Here is a 26,369-nt window from a genome sequence, read left to right on the forward strand (position 1 = left end):
CCCGCCCGTCGGTCTCTTCGTCCAAGCGACCACAATGTTTTTTAGTGCCCGTGTATTTTCAAGTCAACGATACTGCCGCTGATCGTTACTGATTTGCAATTAGCATTTTTTACCCACTGACACACGTGCACAAACACCCCTTACCTGGGAGATTTACACACGCGGCGACACGAGTGCGGATGTATATCCGGTTCAACACTGTTGTACATACACGCGCACACGAGTGTGCATTCTTCCCGGTTTTTTTCTCTTTGTTTTTTTTTTGTTTTGATCACCCTTGCAACGAATGGAACAATTATCGTGTCCAATTATTCAGTTACGTGTACAGACTCAGGAGATTTTACCTCGTGCAACACAATTCTCACTCACTATTTGTGTTATGTGTGTTCGTAACTATTAAAACATGTTAACGTATTCTGTTATCGTCCCTTTCTTCTCGAAACAGATACTTGAGCATCGCGTCGACGTATATTCGGGTAAACGATTTATTTCGAAAATCAACAAAGACAACGAGAGAGCAACGCATGTTGATTCTAGCAGTCGACTCCAATGTTGATTGCATTAACAATCAACATCGTTTGCATCTATACGGATCATCTCTCATGCCGTTCGTGTCGCCTCGACAAATAATTCGTTCGTGTCGTTAATCACGCACTAATTGGGGCGATACTTTCAGAGCGGTGGAGTCGGCTCTCCACAATAAACTACTCGTTGTTTAATATGTTCATTGAGGCGTGAATTATCTCCATTGTCTAACGACGCCGTCGCGATTATTTCGCTCCGTGCACATAACGATTGATTAATTGCAATCCTAGTGAGCTCGCGGCTCACCTTGTTTTAGTACAACGAAAGAAATTCAATCATCGGTGCATCGATTGGAACGCAAGAGACGTTTCTCGACGATTCTCGCCAGTCGTCATTGCATCGGTACCATCGTGTATCTGTAGATCGACACCCCGACGGTAAAATCAATTAGCTTGCCACGCGCAGAGCCGCATCGCTCTGGGCTATGTCTCCTTTGATGTGCGCTGTTCACTTAACGACGACGTTTGGAATCGCGAAAATCGGGTAACGCGATTACCGAAACGATTCAGTGCTCGCTTCGAGGACCTCGCCAGCCGCCATGCCGCCAGGCGACGTCCAATTTCTTGGCGCGTTGGTTCCGTGGCCAATTGAACTCAAACTATGCGGAAGAGAACTAGTCGGTGCTATGCGCAGTATCTCGTTTTCCGATGTTACGAATAGCACGTCTCTCAAGTGACATAAAAAGTTTCTTACATTTTTATTCGAATCGGATCATTGATCGGACATATATATTTCGGTTTCTTTGTAACGCGTATTTAGATTCTCTGTGAAAGAATGGCAAAACACATGTTCATTAGTCGCAATATAAATTCGTGATTTTTAGACACGTGGTAAAACGCGAAATTTCTAGTACTCAATTAACTGTAGAAAGGAAATGAGTGCTATTAATCTGTTTGATTTTATGGCATTTTGATGGTACTTGAGTCGGTACTTTACGTTTAGTTTTGATTTCTCATCTTTGAATGTGACGTTGAAACACTCGAGAACTAAGTAATTTGTAGGAAGAAAAATAACAATCGTCATCGTTTTCGTTGGCGAATTTTCCCTCCAATTATTCAAACTTTCTCGCGTAAAGTTTTTCTTTCGCATTAGTCGAAATAACAAAAATTATTACGCTCGTATATTTCGTGAGCCGTAGATATTTTACTGTTCGTACAGGCGCGAAAGGAGGACCCTATGCAATCACAGCACAAAAACGTCAATTTAGTAATCCGCGGGTAAGACGCGACGCGCGCGACGGCGATTACGCGACGCGGTTTACCGCTCGCACTTCGAAACTACCGAAATGAAGCTAACCGAGCAGAGTCTCCTAACTCACTTGATATATTGTAGTACCATGTGGCCTGTCCGCTTATCGCGGTACAGGTTTACACTGACGTAGGAATAAGTGTGCGCGTGTATGACCTTACACGCATTTCTCCCATACACATACATACATTCACGTACACACGTACACTTTAGTAGCGAGCAACAGAAAGAAACAAAAATACTATATATACTAAAAAATGGACAAAGTACTATTTCATATTTCAGATAATATATACTGGCTGTCCTCGTTCCTCGCTCGGAAAACGGTTCTGTAGTTTTGGCAACTGGAAGCAGCGAGACTGCGTGGCTGCGGTCACAAATCGAGCAAAATCTCGAAAAAAAGAAAAAAAAAGAGAAACGAGCCGAGTCGTTCTAAATTATTGCGAGGTAGTTTCCGTTTAATGCACGCGGGAATTAGATTTATTTCGGACGTAATCTCCTAAACTAGACGTTTCGATGTGATTTATATGCGCGAGTTATATTGACGCGAAAACACCATCAAAATTTTCGACGCTAACGAGAGGATCTTGTAAAAATTGCGAAGAGAGATCAAAGAAGTTGAAAGAAATTTGTTCAGTTGCTCCGACTACGTTTTCGTTTTCTACGGGCGTGGAAAAAGTTAGTTCACTGATTTCCTGCCTGACTTTGAGCCTGGGCTGCCCCGAACGTCACGTAGTGTTAGAGAGAACGTGAATGAGGAGCGTCTTTTTATTGCTTTCTGCTCTCAGGAAAAATAGTATTTTGTTCAATATATTAAACACGCACGACCGTCCCGTTAGACCGTTCTTAGACGCTCTAGCTGCTATGCCGCGGTTGCTGAAATGGGCTGCCGCCTGCTACCACTTACAATTATTATTATTCTATGTCCCACCACCCCCCCAACCCCCCCGAAAGAAAACCCCCTTTTGCCCGACACCTCTGTCTTATCTCTCTGTCGAAACACCGCACGTATCACGCGTCCGTGTACACAAACACGCGAGAGAGAATAATTCCGCGATCGATTTGCCTCGATCGTTATCCGTCCGAATTTCCTTCCAGCAGCTCTCTTTCGGTATTCAAGGCAATCCCCCCTTCACATCCCCCTAGAAGCTAAAAATAAGATAAATGGATTTCGCCCGGAATCGACAACCGCAATGACAATGACAGCAATTCAGTGTAAAATAACGATGTCGTTCGACGAGACGACGCGATGCGTCGCTCTCGATCACGGAGAGGCGTCTAATGTAGGGCGAAAAAAACGACGATATGAAACGAGTCATATTTTCACGGGATACGTACACGTATAGCCACTACGATTCTAATTGGAATACGACGTGACGAGCGATCGGCAAAAAAAATAACAAGATGCAAAAGTGCACAGAGAGCGAAAGAGAGAGCGAGAGAGTGACAGAACGAGACAAAGCAAAACTACTATAAAGCGACGCGGTAGAAAAAAAAAGTAGTAGTAAGGTAATGTCATACTGCTACGTGGCTGTGATGTGTATATGTACGTGTAATATGTACGTAAGAGCATAATATCTATGTAACGAGACAAGTATGGATGCTTCTTCTAGCTTTGGAAGGCAACGTGGCCGACGACGAGTCCTGTTGATTTGGTTCCGTGCAGGGTGCGAGCTCTCCTCGACTTTGTCCGTTCGTGCTTTGCCTCTGGCTCACACACAGATAGGCGCGCGCGCGCGCGCACATTCTCCACATGAATGATGTTGCTCGATTTATTCGAAAAAGGGAGAGGGAAGGAAAAAGAATGTCGAACGATTCGCGTACGTCCGCGCGTGTCAAACGTGCTCGCGACGTGGATTCGCATCGCGACGCGGATTTAGATTCCTCTGATAGACACCGCGCTACGGTATACGTAGTAAGTTTGAAAACTACTTTAGAGAATGCTTAAAAATTTCAACGTGCGACGTGCGGCGCGCGTGAGTCAGAGGTAAAGATAATTCGTCAATACTACTGTTATTATTACTATTGTCTCTAGATATCTACTTATCTCATACACGATAGGGTAACACGGTTGATTAGAGATTGGCGGGTAATCACAGCGACCAAGGCCGGATGGTTTTGTTGATTGCAGGTCCGCCCGTGGAAGTCGGCGTCACCATGTATGTCCTCAGCATCAGCTCCGTGTCCGAGGTGTTGATGGTACAGTTTGCATTCAAACTCATACAAACTCCACATCGACAATTGCCCGTTCATTTATTTCGTCCAATTTTTCGAACGACCACGCTCCTCCTTTCCATCCTCCCTTCCCCCACGTATCCATCGTATCAAAAAGCGACAAACAGAAACGTCCATTCTCGTCCGACACATCGCTGTTTCACATCGCGATGGCACGGTCGATCGTAATACCAAAATTGTGTGTCGATACTGCTTTAAAAGGAGTTTTTAAACTCTGGCGTTTAATTGGACCGATCATCATACGTCGAGCGTGCCTATCGCGGAATCGACGCCATCATTGATCGAATCAGCTTACCAGTCGCGCCACTTGCTTCCGATTTATCGTCCGCAATATCATCCGTTTCGATTTATTTGTTACCGCGTAACGATGGCACGGATATTCGCACAAAAATATCCATGCCAATCACATAGACCGTTGAAATTTCGTTGTCCGACGGCTGTATATGAACATGATTCAACAGTAACGAAAATATCGCGCACATTCGCGGAGTCGTGCGTCAATCGAAAAGTCAGAGAACGTGCGTACGTGTGATTGTAAGAAACTTACATTTTTATGAATATTGATTCGCACGCGTATAGTCTCATATATAAAATAGCAACGTAAACCTCTTTGCGCGTATATATTCACATCTGCTTAAATCTCGAGTCCTCGATATCTGGTCGTGGAAAGGTGCACCAGGGGAAATACATGCGGCGCGTATAGCGATGTTTATGTCGGCAGCAAGGGACGTATCGACACACAGTATAAGCTGTACATATATATACATACACACACACACACACACACACACACACATACACAAACCTACACATCCCATGTACGTTCGTACACGTGGAAATATATACCGGTACATACAAGCGACAATAGTATACACACGGATGGCCTACTAACCTACGTTTTTATAGCTCGTCACAGCTGTTTGGTTGGCTGAACTGTTACAAGGGAACCTTGCTACGTTCCACAGTCTTCGCAAGATATATTCTTGTCCACTTCGTTTATGGTTTATGGTTGAGTCGTTTGATTCGATTTGCGATGTTCTTGTTGCATGGCCCTACCCGCGGTGCTCGAGCCGACGATAAAGGACCCGACGGCGGTTTCGTTCGTTGTGCGCGGAAATCCTAACAATAAGTAGAAAAAGTCCGGGAGAGACCCGACGGAGACGCCGTCGTCGCCAGCGTGATGACGATGGCAAACGCGCGCGACCTTTTAATCCCGCGAGGGAACGTTAAATCCTCTTCACGATATCGTGTCGTTGCGAACCGTTTTCCGTTCGAAGGGATCGTAAATAAGTCAAAAATCCGAGCTCGACTTACCATCTTTCCGGAAAATCCACGAAGCGGAAATCCCATCGGGTTTCTCTCTGAAACACAATGTAGATAGTGTACGTTATTGAAAGTCGTTCAAACTAACAAGTACAAAAGCAGAAGGAAAAAAAAGGAAATAATATGTGAAATTAAAATGCGATACGCGATATTTTATGTTCAATATGATTAATTGGCGCAGCAATAAATTGAGCTTCGGATCGAGCACCGTAGGCCGCACATACGTTGAGACACGTTCGTATACGCGTGATCGTACACTTTTATGCGCCTCCACATCTGTATATATATACATATATGAAATGCATAAAAAGTGTACGTACGCGTATCCTGCGTTATTGGTACACGTATATCTATATTCGTATTTGTTTCTCAATATTTAAGGTATATAGTACGGCACCGTACAACGTATTGTGTACGCATAATCCTGTAGTAATCGAAGGTATTTCGTTCCGGTGTCGGCAATCAGTTTCAAACTGGCACGAAACTGGATCCATCCTCTATCGGCTATCACATTCCGAAGTATGCGCTTCGGATTGTGGACCTTTAACCCGTTTCTCTCGCTAACAATTGTACCAGAAATTAAACCGTCGGAATCTCTAGTATTCTGACGTAAGCAGTCGTATCGGTCGATCGTCCAAAATCGTAGATGAATATATCCACGCGACCGAAAAGGATTGAATATAACACGCAGTTTGCATTGTCGACGAGATTCGGCACGATAAAACTTTCAATGGCCTCCCGGTTCGTGATGAATTTGAGGACTGCGGTAACGTTGACTTACCGCAGCCCGAAGCGTTGACTCTATTCTACGAGCTTGCGATCGACTCGTCTCTCTCTCTCTTTTTCTCCTACATAATTTACGCGTAATTGCGCGAGAGAAAACGGTATTCTGTGTATTCGAATTCCCCGTTCGGCCCCCAAGATCCAGAGTACGAGTTTGGAGCTGAATGTACGAGGCTGGACCCCAGGTGTTGAGCCCTGTGCGGAAACCAAATCAAGTCGACACTGTCACCTGGGACGTGACGCGCGAGTTTTTACACCCGCTGGCGAGTATCCATTCTACGTATTCCTCTCCCCGTCTCCTCCTTTGTCTCGTCTCGTCGTGCCCCAAGCGCCTGTCCTCGTCGCGAAGCGACTTCCAATGTCCATCCCTCGAGGGCCACTCTTCGGACTCTCCGGCCGGCATATTCGCGAACAATGAGGCGATTTTCCTACCAATTTATCTTCCCTTTCATCGTTCGCCTTCAAAAAAATTGACGAGCACAGGCAGAGAGAATAATACAGCGAAAGCGCCTTTATGCGCTCGTTGATTGTATCCTCTCGACCGGAGGAGACCAAGAAAAGAAGGATAAAGCGGGAGGTGGAAAGAGCAAGAGCAAGAGAGGATGAAGAGAAAAAAAGTATCGAGAGAAGATACCCAACGCGGCCCTCGAAGAACGAGATATTTCCTTTCGCCCTCTACCTCCTCTCCACCCTCGGCCAGCCGATGATTGCATACCAAATGAAGAGTATAGCTCGTGCGACGTTGCGACTACATCGAGACTATACCGATATACATAATTGTATTTGCATATATATCTCGTATATATCTATGCTATTATATCGTAAATATACTATGACACGTATATGAGCTGTGTCATTGTCAGTGTGTGCAGTGCGCTTCTGGTTGCTATGAATCACGTCACGCTATATATTGTATATATATACGATTTCTCCGAGCGCGAGCGCGTGTTACGTGCACGCGCGCGCGTGTCCGCGGTATATATGTGTGTATGTGTGCGTGTATGCGTGCGTGTACGTGCACACGTGCGTTTGTGCGCGCGAAAAGCCTGCGTTTATTGTACTATGTGTACTTCTCGGTGTGTGCGTATGTGTATGCGTGACACATAACCACGGGTCTATGTGCTTGCGCGTACACATCGCGATAATTCGCGCTCGTCGAGGCGCGATGGACTCCGAAATGGAGCGTTCCTCCTCGTACGAGCCCCTCTCGCTTCCATCACTTGTCGTACAACACTGCTGCGCCGTATTTTTTTTCTATTTTTTATTTTTTTCTCTCTCTCTTTTTTTTAGATCGATTGGCCTGCGAGCTTTTGCCTGAAACGCTTCCACAAAGCTTTTCTCTTGTTCTTTGTTTTTTTACGCTACGATTTGCGTGTGATAGAGATGCTTGCGCACACCTGCTCGCATTCCTCCCGGAAATGTTTCACCGGCAACGAGACGCGCGTACTCGCTCGGATTGCTCGATTCACACCCGAATACACCGCGAAAGATTCATGTGCAGCAAGATAAGCGTGAGAAATATTTTCACACGCAATTGAACAATGAACAATGAACTTAAACATTACATTTAAATGTTTCGGTATTTTACGAGAAACGTTAACTACATCTTGTTAGTAAGTAAATGCTTTGCGTTTTCAAATGTAACTACAAATTTTCTCGAAAAAGAAATAAATTCTTCTCAAATGATATTTTGTATCATAATAACGTAATTTAAAATCCTTATTTATTTTCAACAAAAAAAAAGAATAAAAAATGTTTCGCACTAACCAATACATCGTGATAGTTATAAATTAAAAATTAAATGAAGAAAGAAACGGAAAATAGGAGCTATAATAAATCAAAAAATCTCGTAAATATGTTCGCGTGGGAGTCGTTGATCAGTTAATCATATCCGAAGATTTGTTAACGCGGCAATTACACGTCACGATGTAACCGCAGTGCGCCTGAAGAGTTGCCAGAAACGCGAACAATGATAACTTCTGTTCCATAGGGCATCTCTACGGGATATTTCAAGGTCTTTCATATTCGTCGGAGCATTTGAGTGCGTTTAAACCGCAAGATTAATTAACTATCGCGTATTTCATATCTTCAAAAAGATTACACTGTGCTGTTAACAATATGACGCAATTAAACCAGTATATAAATTATCACTTATCTTTTATGATTATCTGCGTAATAAAAATCATAGTTAATTAATTCTTTGTTTGTAACTTTAATTAATCGAAAAGTATAATTGACGGTAAAATTTCTAAAGTAAATGTGCAATGGAATGAACCGTGCCACATACATTGAATTCTTGATGACGACGCGATGTGAATCGCAGGAAAAGTCTTCGCGTTTGCGCGCACACGTCGTCGAAGAGGATGACAAACATCGCCCTGGGTCAAACTCACTCTCTTGTCACGGAGCCGTGACATCTTATTATAGTAGTAAAATCCTGAATTTTATTCCTAAAGTTCTCTAAATTTTTTTGCAGTTTTATGCCCACTGATACTTGTAAAACCTTCACTAATAATTATTGTAAAATATACGTAACTAGTAGTAGTATCGCTGTTGACTATAATCGAAAAAAGATCAAGTGAGCAAAGTAACGGCAAAAAAAAAAGGAAAAATTTAATCATATGATTCCTATTAAATACAAAAAGAAACCTGAATTTCACATTTCGCGACAAATATAACCCTTTACATTTTAAATTGTAAATTAAGATTCAAAGAATTTATTTTAGAGACAGTAGGGAGAGAGTTTTTGCACTGTTTTATTACCGTTGTCATTTAAATGCATCGTATCCATGAAGAAAAAGAAAAAACTGTTCGTAAATATTAAATTCATATTTGAGTTAATTTTTGATAAAAGCAATATGCAAAGACAATGATGAAAAATTTCAAAGGTGCTACACTATCCTCCATAAAACACTGTCCTGATACAGCGCGTGGTGTGCATGAATTTTATGGCAGTTTCGTGGCATGTCTGTACGTAGTGATTTCGTCGTAAAGTACCTGTTCTATATATGTATGTATATATACGTAGTCACTATACATACACGGTCTCCACACCCTTATCTCGTTCGCGTGTACACACGAATTATACTCGCGTCGCGAAATTCCTGTCCTGTGATCGACCCCACGTCGGCAGGAATCTCGATGCTCACGAGGCGTGCAGGTCACGCGTATGTTCTCGCGCAAGATTATGAGTCATAATCGCGCTTAGAATCGTAATTATAAACTATTAATCCACCGTCGTAACTGTGCGCTATTACGGCAGGGTTCGGTATCTAGATTCTTAACGTGCCTCTGCAATATAAAACTAATTAGCAACATTGTGTGATAGTGAAACAAATATTACGTTACAGTATTAAATCAAATAATGTTGCATGTACATATAAAACAAAATCATTGCAGAAATCAGCATATGAAAACCTTGAACTAATTAAAAATTATAATTATAAGTTGTTGGAAAAAATGTAAGCAACCGCATTAGGTGTGTATTACGTGTGTACATTTAATAATAACGCGGTAAATCTTGATTTCCCTTACATTCTCTGCGTCTAAAATGCCTTTAAAAAGCCTTTTTAAAGTCAATCAATTATAATTTAATGATTATTAAATTTTGTTACAGTTTAATCCGGTAATATAGTAAGACAACGAAACCTCGTAGACATCAAGCAAGTTTTAAACATATTCCCTTCAGGATTTCGCGCTATAATAGCGGGACGATTAAGAAACTTCCTCTTTGGATAATAAATCTGCTCATCTATTTCAGTCGAACCCGCTCAACTCCCTCTTCTCAGTTTAGTACTTAAACTTCCTCAACCATACGAATAAACGTTTCAGCGAAATCGGCAGTAGAGTAATTTAGAAAGCTCGTGACATTACCAACGAGTTTATCGACGCAGAAACATATTATTTGCAGATTAGCTGCAAAATTATTGTCTTCAACTTCACATGGAAGATATTTCTCAATATACAAGTACCTCCCGTTATTATTTTCAACTACGCAACTATGAAAACTTAAAGTTTATCTTTTATTATTATATTGTAAAGTTTCTATAGTATCGTACACATCAAAGTTCTATACGAATCATTGCAAACTAATATTTATCAATTGTTATAAAATTTTCAACTTAATTTCATTTAATTGTGTAATTTTATATGCGTGTGTTTTATTCGTTCTAACTAAATTCTCTCATCGTACAATACATTATTGTACAGTGGCTTGCAGTGGTTAAATAGCAAACTATTTGCTAACGAAATTGAATTTAATAAACAGATATTTGTCAGAGAGGTCTTCGCATTTAATGTAATACCGTGAGGATCCGGTAATGGAATCGCGCGATCGTCAATCACGTTTATCCGAAATCACTTTTGTTCGTGTTGCTCTCACACGTCGCTCAAGCCAGGATAAACGCTCTTGCGAGTGTGAGATCCAATGATGGAGCGCTCTACAAAGCTCTCGAAGTTGCGACGGCAACTTCGGACTTTAAAGCCGCCTCGCGCCGAATTAGCCTCGCCTCGTTTCACAGCGTGGGGTCAAGTAGAACACCGGAGGAGGTCTGGATAGAGGGTCACGTAAGCGTTAAATGGCCGAGTCTACGTATTACGATAACCGCGAGGAGTCGCCTCGTGTAGGATTTCGGAGATGCCTGTCGACGTTCGCGATCCCGAACGTGTTTCCTCTCCTGTAAACTTTCCCTGCACGAATATATCTCTTTCGATCGACACGTTAAAGTCCAAAACGACGGCCGCGTCGTAAACGCGGACGGCCGAAATATATACCACGATCGTTATTTACCTCGCACAATCTTGCGTTCCCTCGCGTAGTAACGCATACGCCTTTTCAATCTCTTCAGATTTTAATCGCTCAGACTTATGAGAACAGCGAGGACTAACGTAGCATTTCAAATTGGCTTTCGTATGCTCTCAAAAACGTCGAAAACATTTTTTTCAACTTTTCCAACGATTAATTTACAACGTTACAACTTTTGTTAAAGTTAAATTTGACTAACAAGGAAGGTGCACTTTATGAGTTATCGATATTTTCATAATATTCTCGAATATCTGTCTTAAAAAATATAATTACTAATATTAAATAAGTTTCAATGTTTTGTATCTTTATGTATGTTATTAGTGTATTATCTATTATATAATTTATTATTTTTAACCTCTCTATTTTTATTATAAAATTCTAAAATTCTTTTCATAATTTTCATATCATTCTATTTATACAACAATACATATTGTTGTAATAAAAGCGCTATATGTAAAGATACGATTAGATAACTCAGCAAATTGCTTTTTTATGTTAGTTTTCGGAGCAACAACAAAAAGCACCATGTGTATAAAGTGCGAAAAGGCTTACGTGAATCCTCGTATTTCTCTACTACGTCTGTGAACACAAACGACTACCAATCTAATAAGTCACCTGTGTCGTACCAGGACTTCACGTTGGATTTTTACTTCCGACAATTCTGGACGGATCCACGGCTCGCGTTCAAGCCCCGAGCGGGCGTCGAGACGCTCAGCGTCGGTTCAGAATTCATCAAGAACATTTGGGTACCCGACACCTTCTTCGTCAACGAGAAGCAATCGTACTTTCACATCGCTACCACCAGCAACGAGTTCATTCGTATTCACCACTCGGGAAGCATCACGCGTAGTATACGGTGAGTAAAACATTTATGTCAGCAGTAGTAGTAGTAGTATTATACATTACATGTACTTACACAGTAATATTTTTCAAGCGTTAGATTTTTTTTATAGTGAATCCAAGTTTAAAAGTCATCTGAGCGAGTCCTTTTTTCTGTCGTAATGACGAGAGGCTTAATTTAGATGATAATTGAAAAGAGAGAAAATGTATAACATGGTACGTTAGGCGAGCAATAAGATAAAATAGATAAAGGTTAAAAGGTCTTCCTTTCTACACTGAGCCAATTAAGTAGATTTAATCCTGAACCTGTTACTTTCGCCGTCCGAGAGGAAACGTTGATGGTATTTTCTGCCACGGTTGTAAATCGAGCTCATTGTCCTCCATCACCATAGAACATTCGTAGCACTTCTGGGACCAATTGTGCTCGGCGCGACAAATTTGTTCCCTGTAGCGGCCTCTCCATCCCTTCTTGCCTGACACAGCCTCGTATCATTCCTCGTATCTATCCCCCTCTCAAGCACCCGGGAGTGTTCTGGTATTAACGCGCAGGCTATATTCAGACAATCCATGCATACCTAACTTGCACTCCCTCGCGCAATATCGTTCCATTATATTACATCCCCGACTTCCGCATCGGAAGTGCCGAATCGAGCCGCTATCGGGAACGGAGGAAGAATATCGATGAAGCAGCGAGTGCGCACGCTCATTTGCGTGAATAATTCTTCTCTGCTTCATCGTAAGTCATCAATCACTGTCTGCAATCATGCGTATACACGCTGTACCGTTTCATATAATACGTCTCGCCGAAGACGAGAATAGACACGTATTAACGGTACGTCGAATCGATACGGATTGGTTCTTACACGTTAATCCTGACGTGACTCGGGCATAATGAGGTCGACTACGAATTAATTCCCGCACATTGATTCAACGTTACTCGAGTGCAAATGGATCGGCTGCGAATCCCTGCATTCGTATATCATAAAACATTTTGTCGAGAAGCGATGGTTAAACGAGCTTTACTTGAATGTGTTTCAGCTTAACGATTACAGCGTCGTGTCCCATGAACTTGCAGTATTTCCCGATGGACCGACAACTGTGCCATATCGAGATCGAGAGCTGTAAGTACGCAACATGCGCGCGTGTATGTACATACATATACGTACTATATAGGTGCATACCAACGAACGAAATACAATTTCACAAAATTCAACATCCTCGCCTACTCAACAGACTGACATACACATACTTTTGCGCATATTATAACGAAAGTCAAAGATTTTCCTATGCACTTTAACAATATATATTACTTCTCAGACTGACAATCGACCCGCCGTATCCCTTGACGTCAATCGTCGAGCACGTGCACATAACTTTAAAAAGAGAAAATTGTTGTTAAAAAAATAAATCAATGTAATAAAGTGTAATACAATCTTCTCAATGAGATAAACTTATCGTTATCTAGTAAAACTGTTAAATAGAATAACATATCATTTGATAAAAATAAAATTAATATCTTTGAGGAACAACTATCGATTGTATCTCTGAAAAAGTCGACGTTTACTGTTAACATTAGCCACGTATCTGATTGGCCGTACCTACACCAGTACTCGCTGAAGCAGATTGTAAAATACAAACGATCAATTCCAGCATGCGAACTCGTGCACGTAACTCGAGGATAACGCCGAAAGCGATACGCAGAAAGTATCCTTATCGATAGCCGATTGTCGCTGATTCAATGCGATTCAATTGTACATCGCTTTGAACCCTTTTTTTTCAGATAAAGATATAGAAAGACGCTTCTACTGTGTATACTTTGCGTCGAGCAGTAAAAAAAAAGGAAACTTTGTGCTCCCCCTTTATTACACGTTTACACAGAGAATACTGTCAACTTCCACAACCCCTCGTCACTCTCCACATTTTTCCTTCCTCTCTTCTTCCTCCCTCAACTACCAACGGTCTCTGCCTCCCCTCTCGCCTTTTTCCCGACATCAGGTTTTACTTCCTTCTTTCTTTTCTATCTTTCCCTCTCTATCTGTCTATCTGTCTGTCTGTCTGTCCGTCACTCGCCACTTCACACGCTCACTCACACGATCAGTCAGCCACACAAGTGAGAATCACTCTCATTCACTTCTCGTTCACTCACTCGCTCACTCACCCGCTCTCGCTCACACACTGATTGAGTTTCTTTTTTTTTATTCCATACACAGTGATTGTACGTATGTAACAACATGGACTTGCAGAGTCGGGCATTTATTGTAGCCTTTTCCTTTTCGTTGTTCTCTCTCGCAAAGCGCGCGAGAAAGTTGATGAACGAAAAGAAGATGAACACGCGGTAGTTCAAGTATCAAATCCGAGCAGATCCGACAAATTCTTTTCTCCTCTATAAATCTTACGAAAGAACGAGAGAGGGAGGATGATTCTTTCTACGATTAATGATGCACTCACAAATACCGGAACCGAGGAGTACCTAATCACTTTTCTTTTGTCCCACACAAGTGTAATTTAACAATAAAAGCCCGATTCTGCTACTGAGCACAGTGTGCGGTCAGTAAGCACCTTAAAAAGGAGCTTCGATGCGCCGTAACAACGGCCTCTGTATCGATGCGCGCACTGTATACGCAACTGAATCGTCGACGAGACACGTCTCGATTAATCGAGTCGCTCCGTTAGACTATAAGCATAGTGATCGTAGGTTGACCAGGAGCTATGATGCGCCGTGGGAACATCCCAATGCGCGAAGACACATGCGAGAGGATTATCACGTATGGACGTGTGAATGTATGAACGTGTGAGCGTGTGAATGAGAGTGCGCGTATGTGGACGTGTGTGTGTGTGTGTGTGTACGTCAATGTGTGTGATAGCGTTAACGTTTCACTGTCACGAGCTCGTGTTGATTATCGTCACTGCTGCAAATTGCACGGTGTGTTAAAGTGCAAAGAGAGTTTCAACGTTTCCCTTTTAGAATCGTTTCGCCATTTGTTCATATGCGTTTACATTCCGAAATAATTATCGTTATTCATTGATACCGGCATTAATAATTCGTACACACGATAACACATGAATCATGCAAATTGCCTATGAATAAGTCAACATAATACGATTAGGTTCAAATCAGCGTTACATAACGAATAATTACAAGTGTAAACAAACACACATGGAAACGACCGGCATTCGTAATGTATTCGCAGAGATGCAAGATTTGTAAGAGCAAAAGTTCGAGATTGTGTGTCGAAAGTAGTTAACGTAAATAATTGCGTGCTTCTCGTTTGACATCTTCGATCGTTTCCAAGCATACAGAAACGTTCAATCTCACCAATTTATACAGGATGATGGAAAAAGTTTGACTTTACTCGCCCCCGCTAAAAGATCTATATTAAAACTCAGTCGGTCGTGGAATAGGGTCGAAGGGTCACCGGAAGTCCGGCATACGAGATACCGCAGGGAGTCAACCAAGTTAGTCGATTAGTTTCGTTGAGTAGAAAGCTCGGACTTCCGCGGGCGCCCTTTCGTCCTTAATTGGTCGGACTGCTCGAATACGAGTTATTACGATCGTTATAAGTTGTCGCGATACATTCCTATCACGAATTACAGGCGAATGCTCGGGCAAATCGCCAAACTTTCGAGATGACTCGAAAGATTTACAGGCTTCCATTAATTTTTACTCGAGTTCGACTGAATCTTTGTCGTTTTCTAATTTTCCAAGTTCCACGAAGAAGTAAACAGACAACTGAGCTCCAGTTAAAGTTAATCAATGTCAATAATCGTTAGGAAAATAAATATATACACTTTGTGTCATAAGTCATTAGATTTAATATTATTCTTAAGAGATTTTAACGGCATTTCACGCATATTCACCAATATTAGTATATTTTCTTCGCTTAGACTCAAAAGATGTAAGCTAATAATATTACGGTCACGTCTCTCATGTGGTTCAACTTTGATAATTGACCCAAACTCCTGATTTCTATTTATAACCGTAAATTCGATTTGATGGACGTTTCTACGCGCGAATTTCTGCCTGAAACGTCCCGCGGCCGATGCGATCTATAAAAAGAAAGGGCAGAAAGGCGCCAAATTTGTAGAACTCTGGAGAGTTTCTTGATTAGTTTCGGATAGAGAAGTGTCGGGTCACGAACATCGTTTCGCTCTTAACTTAGCCATTAAACGAGATATTATTACCTCTCACCGTATCGATTTTGTATTTCGACGATGTTGAACAAGGATACTAGTTTGCGAGTATTTTTGCAATCGCCAATTTCTCACGGTCTTTCAACGTGCATGGACAAAATAAAATTGCTCTCATCTTATCTCTCACTCTCATGTTTCACGGAATCCATTTCATGGGACGTACAATTGTGCATTACTCTAACCGAGGATGAGAACAGACGTGCAATTTGCAGTAATCGCCGACATAGCAGATCGCATACCGTCATTCATGCTCGTCGACAAGAAACGACTTTCACTACGAAGATTTAGAAATTCCGCATTTCTCGTGAGGTAGCTTCAACAAAAAAGAGAAAAGCGATACGCATCAAATCCAACTACCAATACGTTTACAGGACACGCTTTATCACATCCTACGCAAAAACCGTATGCGAACGTATTTACGAGCATCCTCCGAAGGGTCTCCACTCTACCAAGCTACCGCTGACTGTGAGTCGTCACGTCGGTCTTAGCTGAACGCGTGATTTCTCGAAGGTCGCTCGGTCATTCGACAATGAATACGAATAATGACCGTGCGCACGTACCTGCCATGAATAATCAAACACACACAACGTATCCTCTTTCTACGCTCTGTCGCCAAATGAATGTGTCTCGCGGACATTACATACGTGCACGCAATAATAACAACCGTTAAAACGGCAATCGGCAATAATTATTTATTCTACGTGAAGCGAGAATCATTCTTTTTATGATTCGAAAATAGCAAAAACGTTGAGTGAACGTATGTAATCTCCGTACGTGACGAACACTATATAAAGAATTGAATCCGTTCCGTCTACGAGATCGACGGCGATTTCCTGCGGAAGGGTCCTACGTTCAGGGAGAGAGATCACGCTGAACTAGATATACCACCGAAGCACACGCACGATTGTAAATATATACAAACGAGAGCTCTCGGCGCATAGTCGCCGTAAATCGATCCTGAGATAAAAAAAAAAAAAAAAAACGCGAAAGCGCGCTGTTTAAACACTGTCACTACTTTGCCACTCACTACTACCACCGACCACCACCGCCATCACTTAACTATCACTTATCAACCCTCTTCCTCCGAACCTGAAGGGCCTCCGACATATAGCACTGAGCCTCGTGTCCGGGGACGTAATAAGGGCCGACGACGGCCAGCCCCGAAGGAGGCTAAATCCAGAAACGACGTATCGACAATGGTCCGACCGAATTAAAACGCATTGTGCATCTAGCCCAGCGCATGTAAGAAAGAAAAAATTGCAACAGTACCCATGGCGTATACCACGCTGTGGTCACGTTATCGGTATGCCTATGAATCTGCTTGTAAACTAATTTTGATCTGCGACTTGTTTCGGTATACGCCCCTATCTCCCTCGACTCCACTCGAGCAACTTTTGTACGTATAGTAGAGCAATAGATATTATCTAATATAATTCGGCAATGGCATGTATCGGCATGATTATTTAATTTTGGTCTACTCCAGAGCAAGATAAAAAAAATATGTAAGTGATACATTTAAAGATATATAATTCCTGCGAGATACTTTTCTTTTTCGTAATGTTTTACGAGACGACAATGCTTATCATTCTAAAGATTGTTTTTTTTTTTTCTAGAAAAATATTCAACTTTTACATGAGAACAATATTCAAAAATGTTTAAAAATTTGCATCATGATTGAATGCTTGGCAGATAAATATCGCACTTTTCTATAAAATTCACACTCTAGATTATTACATTACGTAAAAGTAAAAGAATCAGCACAAGAATGCAATTCCTTCTCGTTGTATATACACACCAAAGGAGCCTGGATTAACTGAATCCTAATTCAAAGAAGCCTCGATAATATCATTCAAGGATAACGTTTGAATTTTAATGCTAGGGGACCGTGTAAAGCCGGTATGGAAATTCGCGTTTCTCGCAAAACACGAAGCATGGAGAACAGAGCATGTAGCATGGAGGCACAGCAGGTGAAATGCACGGTGTAAAGCATGTAGCACATATATGTAAATCTACCTAATCCCCGAGCCTGTATGTATCACTGCAGCATGCCGAGCACAAAACTCTTTTTTTTTTCTCTTTCTGCTTCTCCATATCTACTTATACACTCTCCACTTTTCGTCTTTAACCTAAACTTGCTGCCACTACCATAGTCCTCGGTATTTTGCTAATTTTGCCGCAATCCTGCTCCCTGCAGTATTCAACTATCACCCTTATCCCGTTTTCCCCCGACTGTTTTTTACCTCTCGTGATGCTTGATGTTGCCCTCAGTCCAGGACCTCTTTATTAAAACTTTATGAAAGTATCAATATTATCTGCGCTGCACTCAATTATGCGATGATCATCGGCAGAAATAGAACGAACGTACGCATGTAATATTTTGCAAATCTTTTTTTTTTTAAGGCGTAGACGTTATTGCGAGCGCAATTTCTTCGTTTTAGAATATTGTTTTAGTTTTGTTTGCAAGTATAATATGTTCTTGCAATGAAAAATGCAATTTAAAAAATTGAATGAAAAAAAATGTAATAAAAAAAGATTAAATATAAAATGCATTTGAAATATTATGAAACGTCAGCATCACTCTTCTCTTATTAATATGACAAGTGTAAACTTTTTATGTTGAACGCGGCGTATAAACAAAATCTGATGTTTCCAGAGCCTCAGAACGCTAGTGTGTTGAAAACACGCCTGTTGCGAGTCGTAATGTCATTACCGAAATTGTGATTTTGCGCGATGCTGCGTCGCATGCAGCTGTGTCCGCCAGTCCGCCGCCGCGCCGTGCGGAATCGCGGCGCAGTACCGAACACGATAAAACGGGACGGCATTCAAAATCGGATTCCAAAAACAAAAGCAATTAATTTGGCATATTCGGAGGCGTACCGCTTAATCTATGTTTGGCCGATGCTCGCGCAATGTAGCCGCCACCGCGACGGAATGCCACTTTGGTGCCTGGAATGCGGTGTAACGATCGTAATCACCTAAGATTCAGTTATGGAGGAATGTTTCTCGATGCGGTATGTACGCTGGAGGCCGCGCGGAGGAATCAGAGAACAAATAGGCGCGAATTATGATCGGTAATCATCAAAACTCGATCACGGGATGTTCATTGGTAGGAACGAACAACTGATGAGCCGCCAAGTCGGCACGCTAGATTTATCTTACTTTTCTCTTATCTTTAGCAAATCTTTATTTCGCAGCGCAAAGAATATCAAGGATCAGTACCAATCCCCGCGTGGTCTTGCACGTAATAACCGCAAATTCGATTTTGTAAATATCATAAACGTTTTAGAATGAATTACTTTACGAATAGAAGATTAATATAAATCATTACAAAATTACAATATTTTCTATGTAAATTTAAGAGCAGGGACAAAAGCTGGAACAATACGATGTATGAAATTGTCTCTCTACTTATGTCATAAATCTAAACTTTGATATTAGAGATTCAGAATTCACGATTGCTCTTCTTCTAATAGCTATAATTTTATAGCCATTCTCTCGTATAAAATTTTAGAAAACCTTTTCCAAGCTTGAAAGAACACAGACGACTATGTTAAGATTACTATATCTCTCTCAATAACGTTTATGATAAAATAGCGGCACGGAGGGCATCCTAAAGCGATTTCTCGACAAGAGAAATTTATGCGACAGAATTGGACCGCAACAACGGGAACCGTTTTAGGTTGCTCGCGCGATAACTTTGCTTCTAATTACTGTACTCCCAGAGGAACCTGCCCTTCCGTCCCAAACCGAACACTACCTCAGTGTCTAATTATTGTATGTTAGAGCGAAGATATTTGTGTTCTTGTTCTCCCGGCAGTTGGATACACAATGCGCGATATTCGGTACAAATGGAACTCCGGCCTACAGTCGGTCGGCATCTCGAACGAGGTGGAACTACCGCAGTTTCGCGTGCTCGGTCACAGGCAACGACAGACAACCATACACCTATCTACAGGTAGATATTCCCCTCTTATTCGTTCTTCCTTCTAAACTTGATCCAGAAGTTCGCGTGGATAACATATGTATGTATATATATGGTATTAAACTGTTGATTATATAATTATTATATAAAATAATTATATAATTTAATAATCGTATGATTATATAATTATCATGATAAATTTAACGAATATTATCATGACAAATAATGCCAACTAAATGATATAGTAAAATTTTTTCGTCCCAGGAATATGTGCGAATATGCATCATACTCACATGGGCAATCACGACTTGTCCAGTTCTCAATGTGTGTATGATGTTGCATTAAAAATTGAGCGAATCGTGTGTATGTGTGTGAGCATATATACATATATATAATATAATTCCTATTTTTACCCACATCGATATGCACCGATCACTGTGTTGTCTTATCGCGAACACACTTAATTATGTAAGAACGAGCTTGCTCAGTGGGACAACGTAGTCCTATGGCCATTCATTTCGACCGATCGACTGATCGACTCATTGGTTTTTATCTACATTACGGAAGACGCAGACTGTAGTTGAGTCACGCGTATCCATCGTTCCCAGATTTGGTTCCCTCTTCACTGCAGATGGACGTTGTACTATTTTTACTATTCGTCATTACATATTAATCTGCAGAGAACATGAAACACGTTTCGATCTGCAGAGCTTTAAATTTAGATTTCCTCTCAATGCGCGCAAATAATGGATTTCCACATCTCTCTAACAGATACGTACTCTCGAATACATTCTACTCTAATGGAGTTTCAGAATAGTATGACGTCCACCTTTAGCCTAACATCCACCATCCACAACATCAAAACAATAATCGACACAATGAACTCGTAAATACGGATGATACCCGCCTTCCGCTTCTCGATCGTACTCAACAATCGAGAAGATCGTCCATTACGATATCTCATTACACGCCAGATATTCCGCCCACATGCTCCTTTAAAGTCAAATTAATTTGGGCTCTCGATAGCTCTCTTCGCAAGGGTATCCCTCATAGAGAAGGACAGAGAGTAAAATAAACTAAGAGGAGACAGATAGATAGAAAGAAAGAAAGAAAGAAACGAAAATTGTGAACAAAGAGAAAGGGGAAAAAGTGAAAGAGAGCGGACTCGTAAGGTTTGATGGGGGTGCGAGGTAAGTGGAGGCCCCCTCGGAGCTGAAATGCGTTGAGGGCTTCCGCGAAGGTACGTACCAACCGCGGGGGGTCTCTCTATTTTTTCAGTCGGATACACGATGAGGGACATCCGGTACAAGTGGAACGAGGGCCCAAACAGCGTCGGGGTCAGCAACGAGGTCTCCCTGCCTCAGTTCAAGGTCCTCGGTCATCGTCAACGCGCCATGGAGATTAGTCTTACCACCGGTAATGTATAAACACAACCCCACCCCCCACCACCAACAAATAATTGTTCAACCCTCGCTTTTAACGGCATGGGTAAGGTGGAGAGACACGTGAGCGCTATCCGATGTCCGCAGGCGCAATTGTCGCTCGTAAGAAAAAAAAACCGTCGTAATCCTGTCTATCTTATTTACGTAAAGCCGTCGATCGATCGATCGATCTCTCTCTTTCTCGCGATCTCGCGCGTCATGCAGTCCCGTCGAATAGCGGAGCTGGCTGGCATTAAACGGATCGCCGGCTTGAATGTTTCTCGCGTTCGATAGTGATGAATTTTCCTCAAGAAATCATCGCTACATTCCTCTACTTGGTTCGTATGGAACTTTGGGCGAAATTGTCTTCATATTACTTTCATGGTGCTTTAATCTTTACGTCAATTTCTCGCGCCAGTTTCTGCGCGGCGCAAGCAATTTCGTTGAGATATTCAATGATGTAATATACACTCGAGCTAATTCAGACAATTGTAGCACTCATTAGAGCAGCCTTTACAGCCTTTCTCATCCTTCGATATGCTTCTGCAACTCTTTGATTGCATCGCAGACGATTAATTCTTGCACAATCAATTCTTATGCAAAACTTTCTTCTCGATACATCTCTTCGCGATAATGTCGCACAAGAAGTAAACTGTCGCCAATCTGTTAAAAACAGACAAAAAAACACATTGGGTGCAAATTGCATTAGGGACAACTCGATTTTCCATTCTACTGGATTCCTCATTTTTCTCCTTATGCAACTACATCTCGAACCTCTTGATCGGCGCACAATACACGCCGCCGGCATACTTCAATGCAACATGCATGCATGCAAATCCACACTGACAGATGTACACAACACGAGCACGAGAAGAGTCGAGCAACGACGACGATGTGAGTTTCACTTAACATCCAGCCAGCTCTGGCGCGCCGTATTTCCGGCCGGTACAAGGAATAGAGAGAGCTACTCGCGAACAATGAAACCGCTTTTCCTGGCAAAAGCCAGCAGCGACGAAATGGGAGATCGAGCAAGAGAAGAACGAAGGAAGATCGAAAGGAGAGAAGAGCACAACGAATGGAGTGGAAGAGACGGGAGAGACGGAGGAAGAGAAAGGAAAAGAGAAAGAAAGAGAAAGAGAGAGATATAAAACGAGGAAAGAGAAAGCGAGAAAGAGAGAGAGATAAACGAACAGTGAGGAGGAAGGACAGTGAGCACGGGAGATAAAGAGACATTAAATAGCGCCTCTCCGTCTCCCTGTCCTGACCTTCGATCTTTTAATCGTAGGGAATTACTCGCGGCTGGCCTGCGAGATCCAGTTCGTACGGTCGATGGGCTACTACCTGATCCAGATCTACATACCCTCAGGGCTGATTGTCATAATATCGTGGGTGAGCTTTTGGCTAAACCGAAACGCGACCCCCGCTCGGGTGGCCCTCGGAGTAACCACTGTGCTCACTATGACGACCCTAATGTCCTCGACGAACGCGGCGCTACCAAAGATCTCCTACGTCAAGTCCATCGACGTCTATCTGGGCACCTGCTTCGTCATGGTCTTTGCCTCGTTGCTCGGTGAGTGCGATCGTGTACTCTTCCGTGCCTTTACGTCGCTGCCATTAAGCTTTCCATCCTGCGTCCTCTCATATACTCCGTATAGCTCGGAGCCGTGCCGTTCCAGTAGCGAGCTCGTAGAGTATCGTAGACGGATACTTGTGCAGGGCTCACGTGACAAATGCAAGGGACCCATTTTCCTCGAAATCGTTTTTTATCGACGACTACACTGTTAAAAATCGGCAGCAGAATTTAATGAAATTCTTCTAACGGAAGCAAATTTCAAGCTGGTACATTTACGGTAAGAAACACTTAATGTACATTTAATGAAATTTAATGCTGTCAAAAGTGCACTAATTTCACACAAGATTTTCACACTTATTGATATATTAAATTTTATGTGTAACTTAAAAATACATTGAATTTCATGACTTTTTTAACAGTGTACGTAAACGTTCGTCGATCCGAATCTTCGTTCCGCGATGGAACGGCGTCTCGGAAATTTATGCTTTTCGACTGCGAAACGGGGAAAGATCAATGCGGCAATGCGGGTGAGAGAACCCCGCGGATTTGTTCGATCGATTAGTTGCACACGGTTTGACACACACATTGTTACGTTTTCACGACTGCGATTGCGAGTACCTCATTACATACGACACCAAGGTACTTCGCCGTCGCGGTGTTCTGCATGACCGGGGTTTCCAGGGAAACGGCTTTCTTCCATCTGCACGTGAGCTCTACACAAGTACCGGGAGCGCAAGCATGAGTGAGATTCTCGACGGATGGAAGTGGGCCCCGTGAACCGGGCTTGCCGCTCGGATTTTACAGTGGCAGACGTGTCATGGCATTGAATGGTTACGTGTTTTCATTCCCGTGGATTCTTATTCTTCACAGAATACGCTACGGTGGGCTACATGGCGAAGAGGATTCAGATGCGGAAAAATCGCTTCCAAAAGATAGCCGAGAGCATGAAGGCCGCGAGCGAAAATCCAGGACCCCGCGTGCCCGGTGATCATGGCGATCATGCGCCTAAGCAAACTGTGAGTAGCGACGGCCAGATTGTCGTCGTTCACGAATTTCTTTCTTCCATGCAGAATGTCGTTTTGTCACCGCGCGTATGACCAGGAGATCCAGACGTACTAGAGCTCCCCTGGGCGATTTTACACGCTTTCTTTCAGCAAGTAGACGATCGGATCTGTCAAGATGTCCAGATGTCCCGATCGTGGCACAATTACAGATTTATGCATAATCGTAGCACTTGTTTCATAATTTTATGGCTCCCGAGAGCCGTGTGATGTTTTATCAGCATACACATACAACAAATATCATCTGTTTTGCCTATGTCAACGACGAAGAATGTCTCAATTAAAAATTTTATACTAAACAACAAAAAATTTAAACAATGACATAATACTGAATGATGTGCTATAATCGTCATTCAAAATTTCTTTTTAATATGCGACAGTCAACGAATCTTTAATAAGCAGCGATAATACTAAAGCTAATTAAGCTCTCTTTTTCCTCATCATAAAGGCAGGCTCAACAAGACGAAGCCGAGCATTATCCTCGATCTGGCTCAGCACGTACCATCGCGCAATGTAAATATGCACTGTATCCCCCCTCTCCCCTTAAAAAAGAGATCTAGAAACGGCAGGCTCGACACACGAAAGGTCAAAAGCTAAAAGGTTCTGCGAAATGAATTTCCCATTCGGCCGCGCAACGCGCCGGACAACATGCTTCGTGCCAACACGGACACGACGCACTATAAATTTTCTTTTAATCTTGGGTATTGTAGACCCCTCTCCCCCTTCCTCTCTGGAAAAACGGAAAATATTAAAAGACCGGAAAAGAAAGAGGACAATGTGGGAGAGCGGAAAGAAGTGAGTAAACGAGCGACAGAGATGAACGGGACGGACGACGAAGGACGGTCATAAAGCGTCGGATAAGAGAATGAGACGTTTTAATTAATTATTATTACAAAATTAATTATTCATGCTATACAGCGGTAAATGCCTAATAACGTTACGTGATTCCTTTAATTACATACTACGTTAATTACGTTTTCTTTCAAAACTTTTACAGTTGCTTCTTCGAAATACGAAAAGAATACTCAAGTTGAATATATATAATAATATCTGTGATAATTTTCTTAGCATTATTCTTTCAAATAAATTTCAATAATAAAATCTAATTAATAATAAAAATAATGAAAGTATCAAAAATATTCTTATAGTTTTCTATAGTTCATTTCATGTCTCTACATTGATATTAACTTTAAATAGACAGAAATTAAATTCTAATCTAATTCTTTCCATTTTACATCAAAGAAATACAAGTCTCTTGTAACGATCGTCTAATGATTGTGTGCCAGCAAGTAATAATATTAATAATAACAATTTTCCTACATCTCATTTCGACAGTACATATATCAATTAGCATCACATACACTAGCTTTTAATTGAATTTTCACTAATCCGTTTTGCTTGAGCACGAGCAATCGCACCGCGCGTTTCGACGAACCGCGGTTCTTTTACGAGAGACTTTTCCTATTTCATACTTAAACATTTGTCAAATAAACAAACAGTCGCAACAGCGACGTAAAAGCAGGTGAGTCTCTCGAACGCCGATCGCTCCGATAACTACGTAAAATCGGACGTCACCGCGCTGAACGATAAAATATACACTGCCCGGTCCTCGGTGTCGCATGCCAAATCGACAAAGTACGGGGTAAACCTCGGGTGAGGGACACCCCACGGCAAACTGCCGTGTCTCTTGTAAGTGGTCCCATGTTGTCCAGGAGGTGCGGTTCAAGGTGCACGACCCAAAGGCACACAGCAAAGGTGGGACTCTCGAGAACACCATAAACGGTCGTGCCGATGAAGAATCGGCAGGTGCGCCGCAACATATTATTCATCCTAGCAAGGACATCACCAAGCTCTACGGTATGAGTAGACCATGTACGCACTTTTATATCACTATTTAACCCCCCCCCCTGCCTGGCAAGCTATCAAACAATATTCGGTTCTTAGCTTGGCAGGCTGTCTATTTCAACGAGCTTCTGAACGGTGGATAATAAACATTACTGTACGGTTTAACCGTCAGCGAGCTCGGAAGGCCACCGGCGTGGTGTCATCACCGGGTAAAGGGCCTGACAAGGCCGTCAATTGTGCAGTATGGATATCGAGTGCTTTGAACTTCGCGAAGACTATGCAATATTCATGGCCGATGATACCACGCGCCTGCGCCCAGCCGTTGTATTATACTAATATATATATATATTTCTACATATATATATTTCTCTCTACGCTTGAAACACCGTCCGAAAACGCTTGTCACTGATCATCTCATAAAAAGCTTTTTGCATTTTAAGAAACATTTGTATAATTTCTTTTCAAGCATTACGATGCACTATTAGACGCTTCTTGTACCCTCCTGAGATAAACGGCACCGCGCGAACTCGGAAGCTCA

General features: G+C 42.1%; 2 protein-coding genes across 24 annotated transcripts in view; one reads left to right on the forward strand and one right to left on the reverse strand.

Moving 5' to 3' along the window:
• The window catches only part of LOC120358723 (twist-related protein 1-like), a 142,973-nt gene extending 127,183 nt beyond the window's left edge, over positions 1–15,790 (reverse strand). The window contains exons 1-2 of the mRNA XM_039453947.1: positions 14,378–15,790; positions 5,383–5,429 (exon numbers count right to left, since the gene is read on the reverse strand). Of these exons, the coding sequence (XP_039309881.1) occupies positions 5,383–5,418 (36 nt within the window). The 5' untranslated portion in view covers positions 5,419–5,429; positions 14,378–15,790. The remainder of the gene's footprint in view (positions 1–5,382; positions 5,430–14,377) is intronic.
• LOC105194445 (gamma-aminobutyric acid receptor subunit beta) overlaps positions 1–26,369 on the forward strand; it is a 76,725-nt gene that overhangs the window by 40,608 nt on the left and 9,748 nt on the right. For 2 of the 23 annotated variants that reach the window (XM_039453922.1, XM_039453944.1), the window contains 7 exons: positions 11,590–11,834; positions 12,857–12,939; positions 19,827–19,964; positions 21,210–21,347; positions 22,638–22,922; positions 23,796–23,941; positions 25,681–25,858. In XM_039453922.1, coding sequence (XP_039309856.1) covers positions 11,590–11,834; positions 12,857–12,939; positions 19,827–19,964; positions 21,210–21,347; positions 22,638–22,922; positions 23,796–23,941; positions 25,681–25,858 — 1,213 coding nt within the window. Of the gene's footprint in view, positions 1–3,964; positions 4,033–11,589; positions 11,835–12,856; positions 12,940–19,826; positions 19,965–21,209; positions 21,348–22,637; positions 22,923–23,795; positions 23,942–25,680; positions 25,859–26,369 lie in introns of all 23 variants that reach the window. The other 21 variants (XM_039453925.1, XM_039453934.1, XM_039453939.1 and 18 more) reach the window with 21 other exon arrangements.

The sequence above is a fragment of the Solenopsis invicta genome, chromosome 9 (genome assembly GCF_016802725.1).
Source record: "Solenopsis invicta isolate M01_SB chromosome 9, UNIL_Sinv_3.0, whole genome shotgun sequence".
NCBI lineage: Eukaryota > Metazoa > Arthropoda > Insecta > Hymenoptera > Formicidae > Solenopsis > Solenopsis invicta.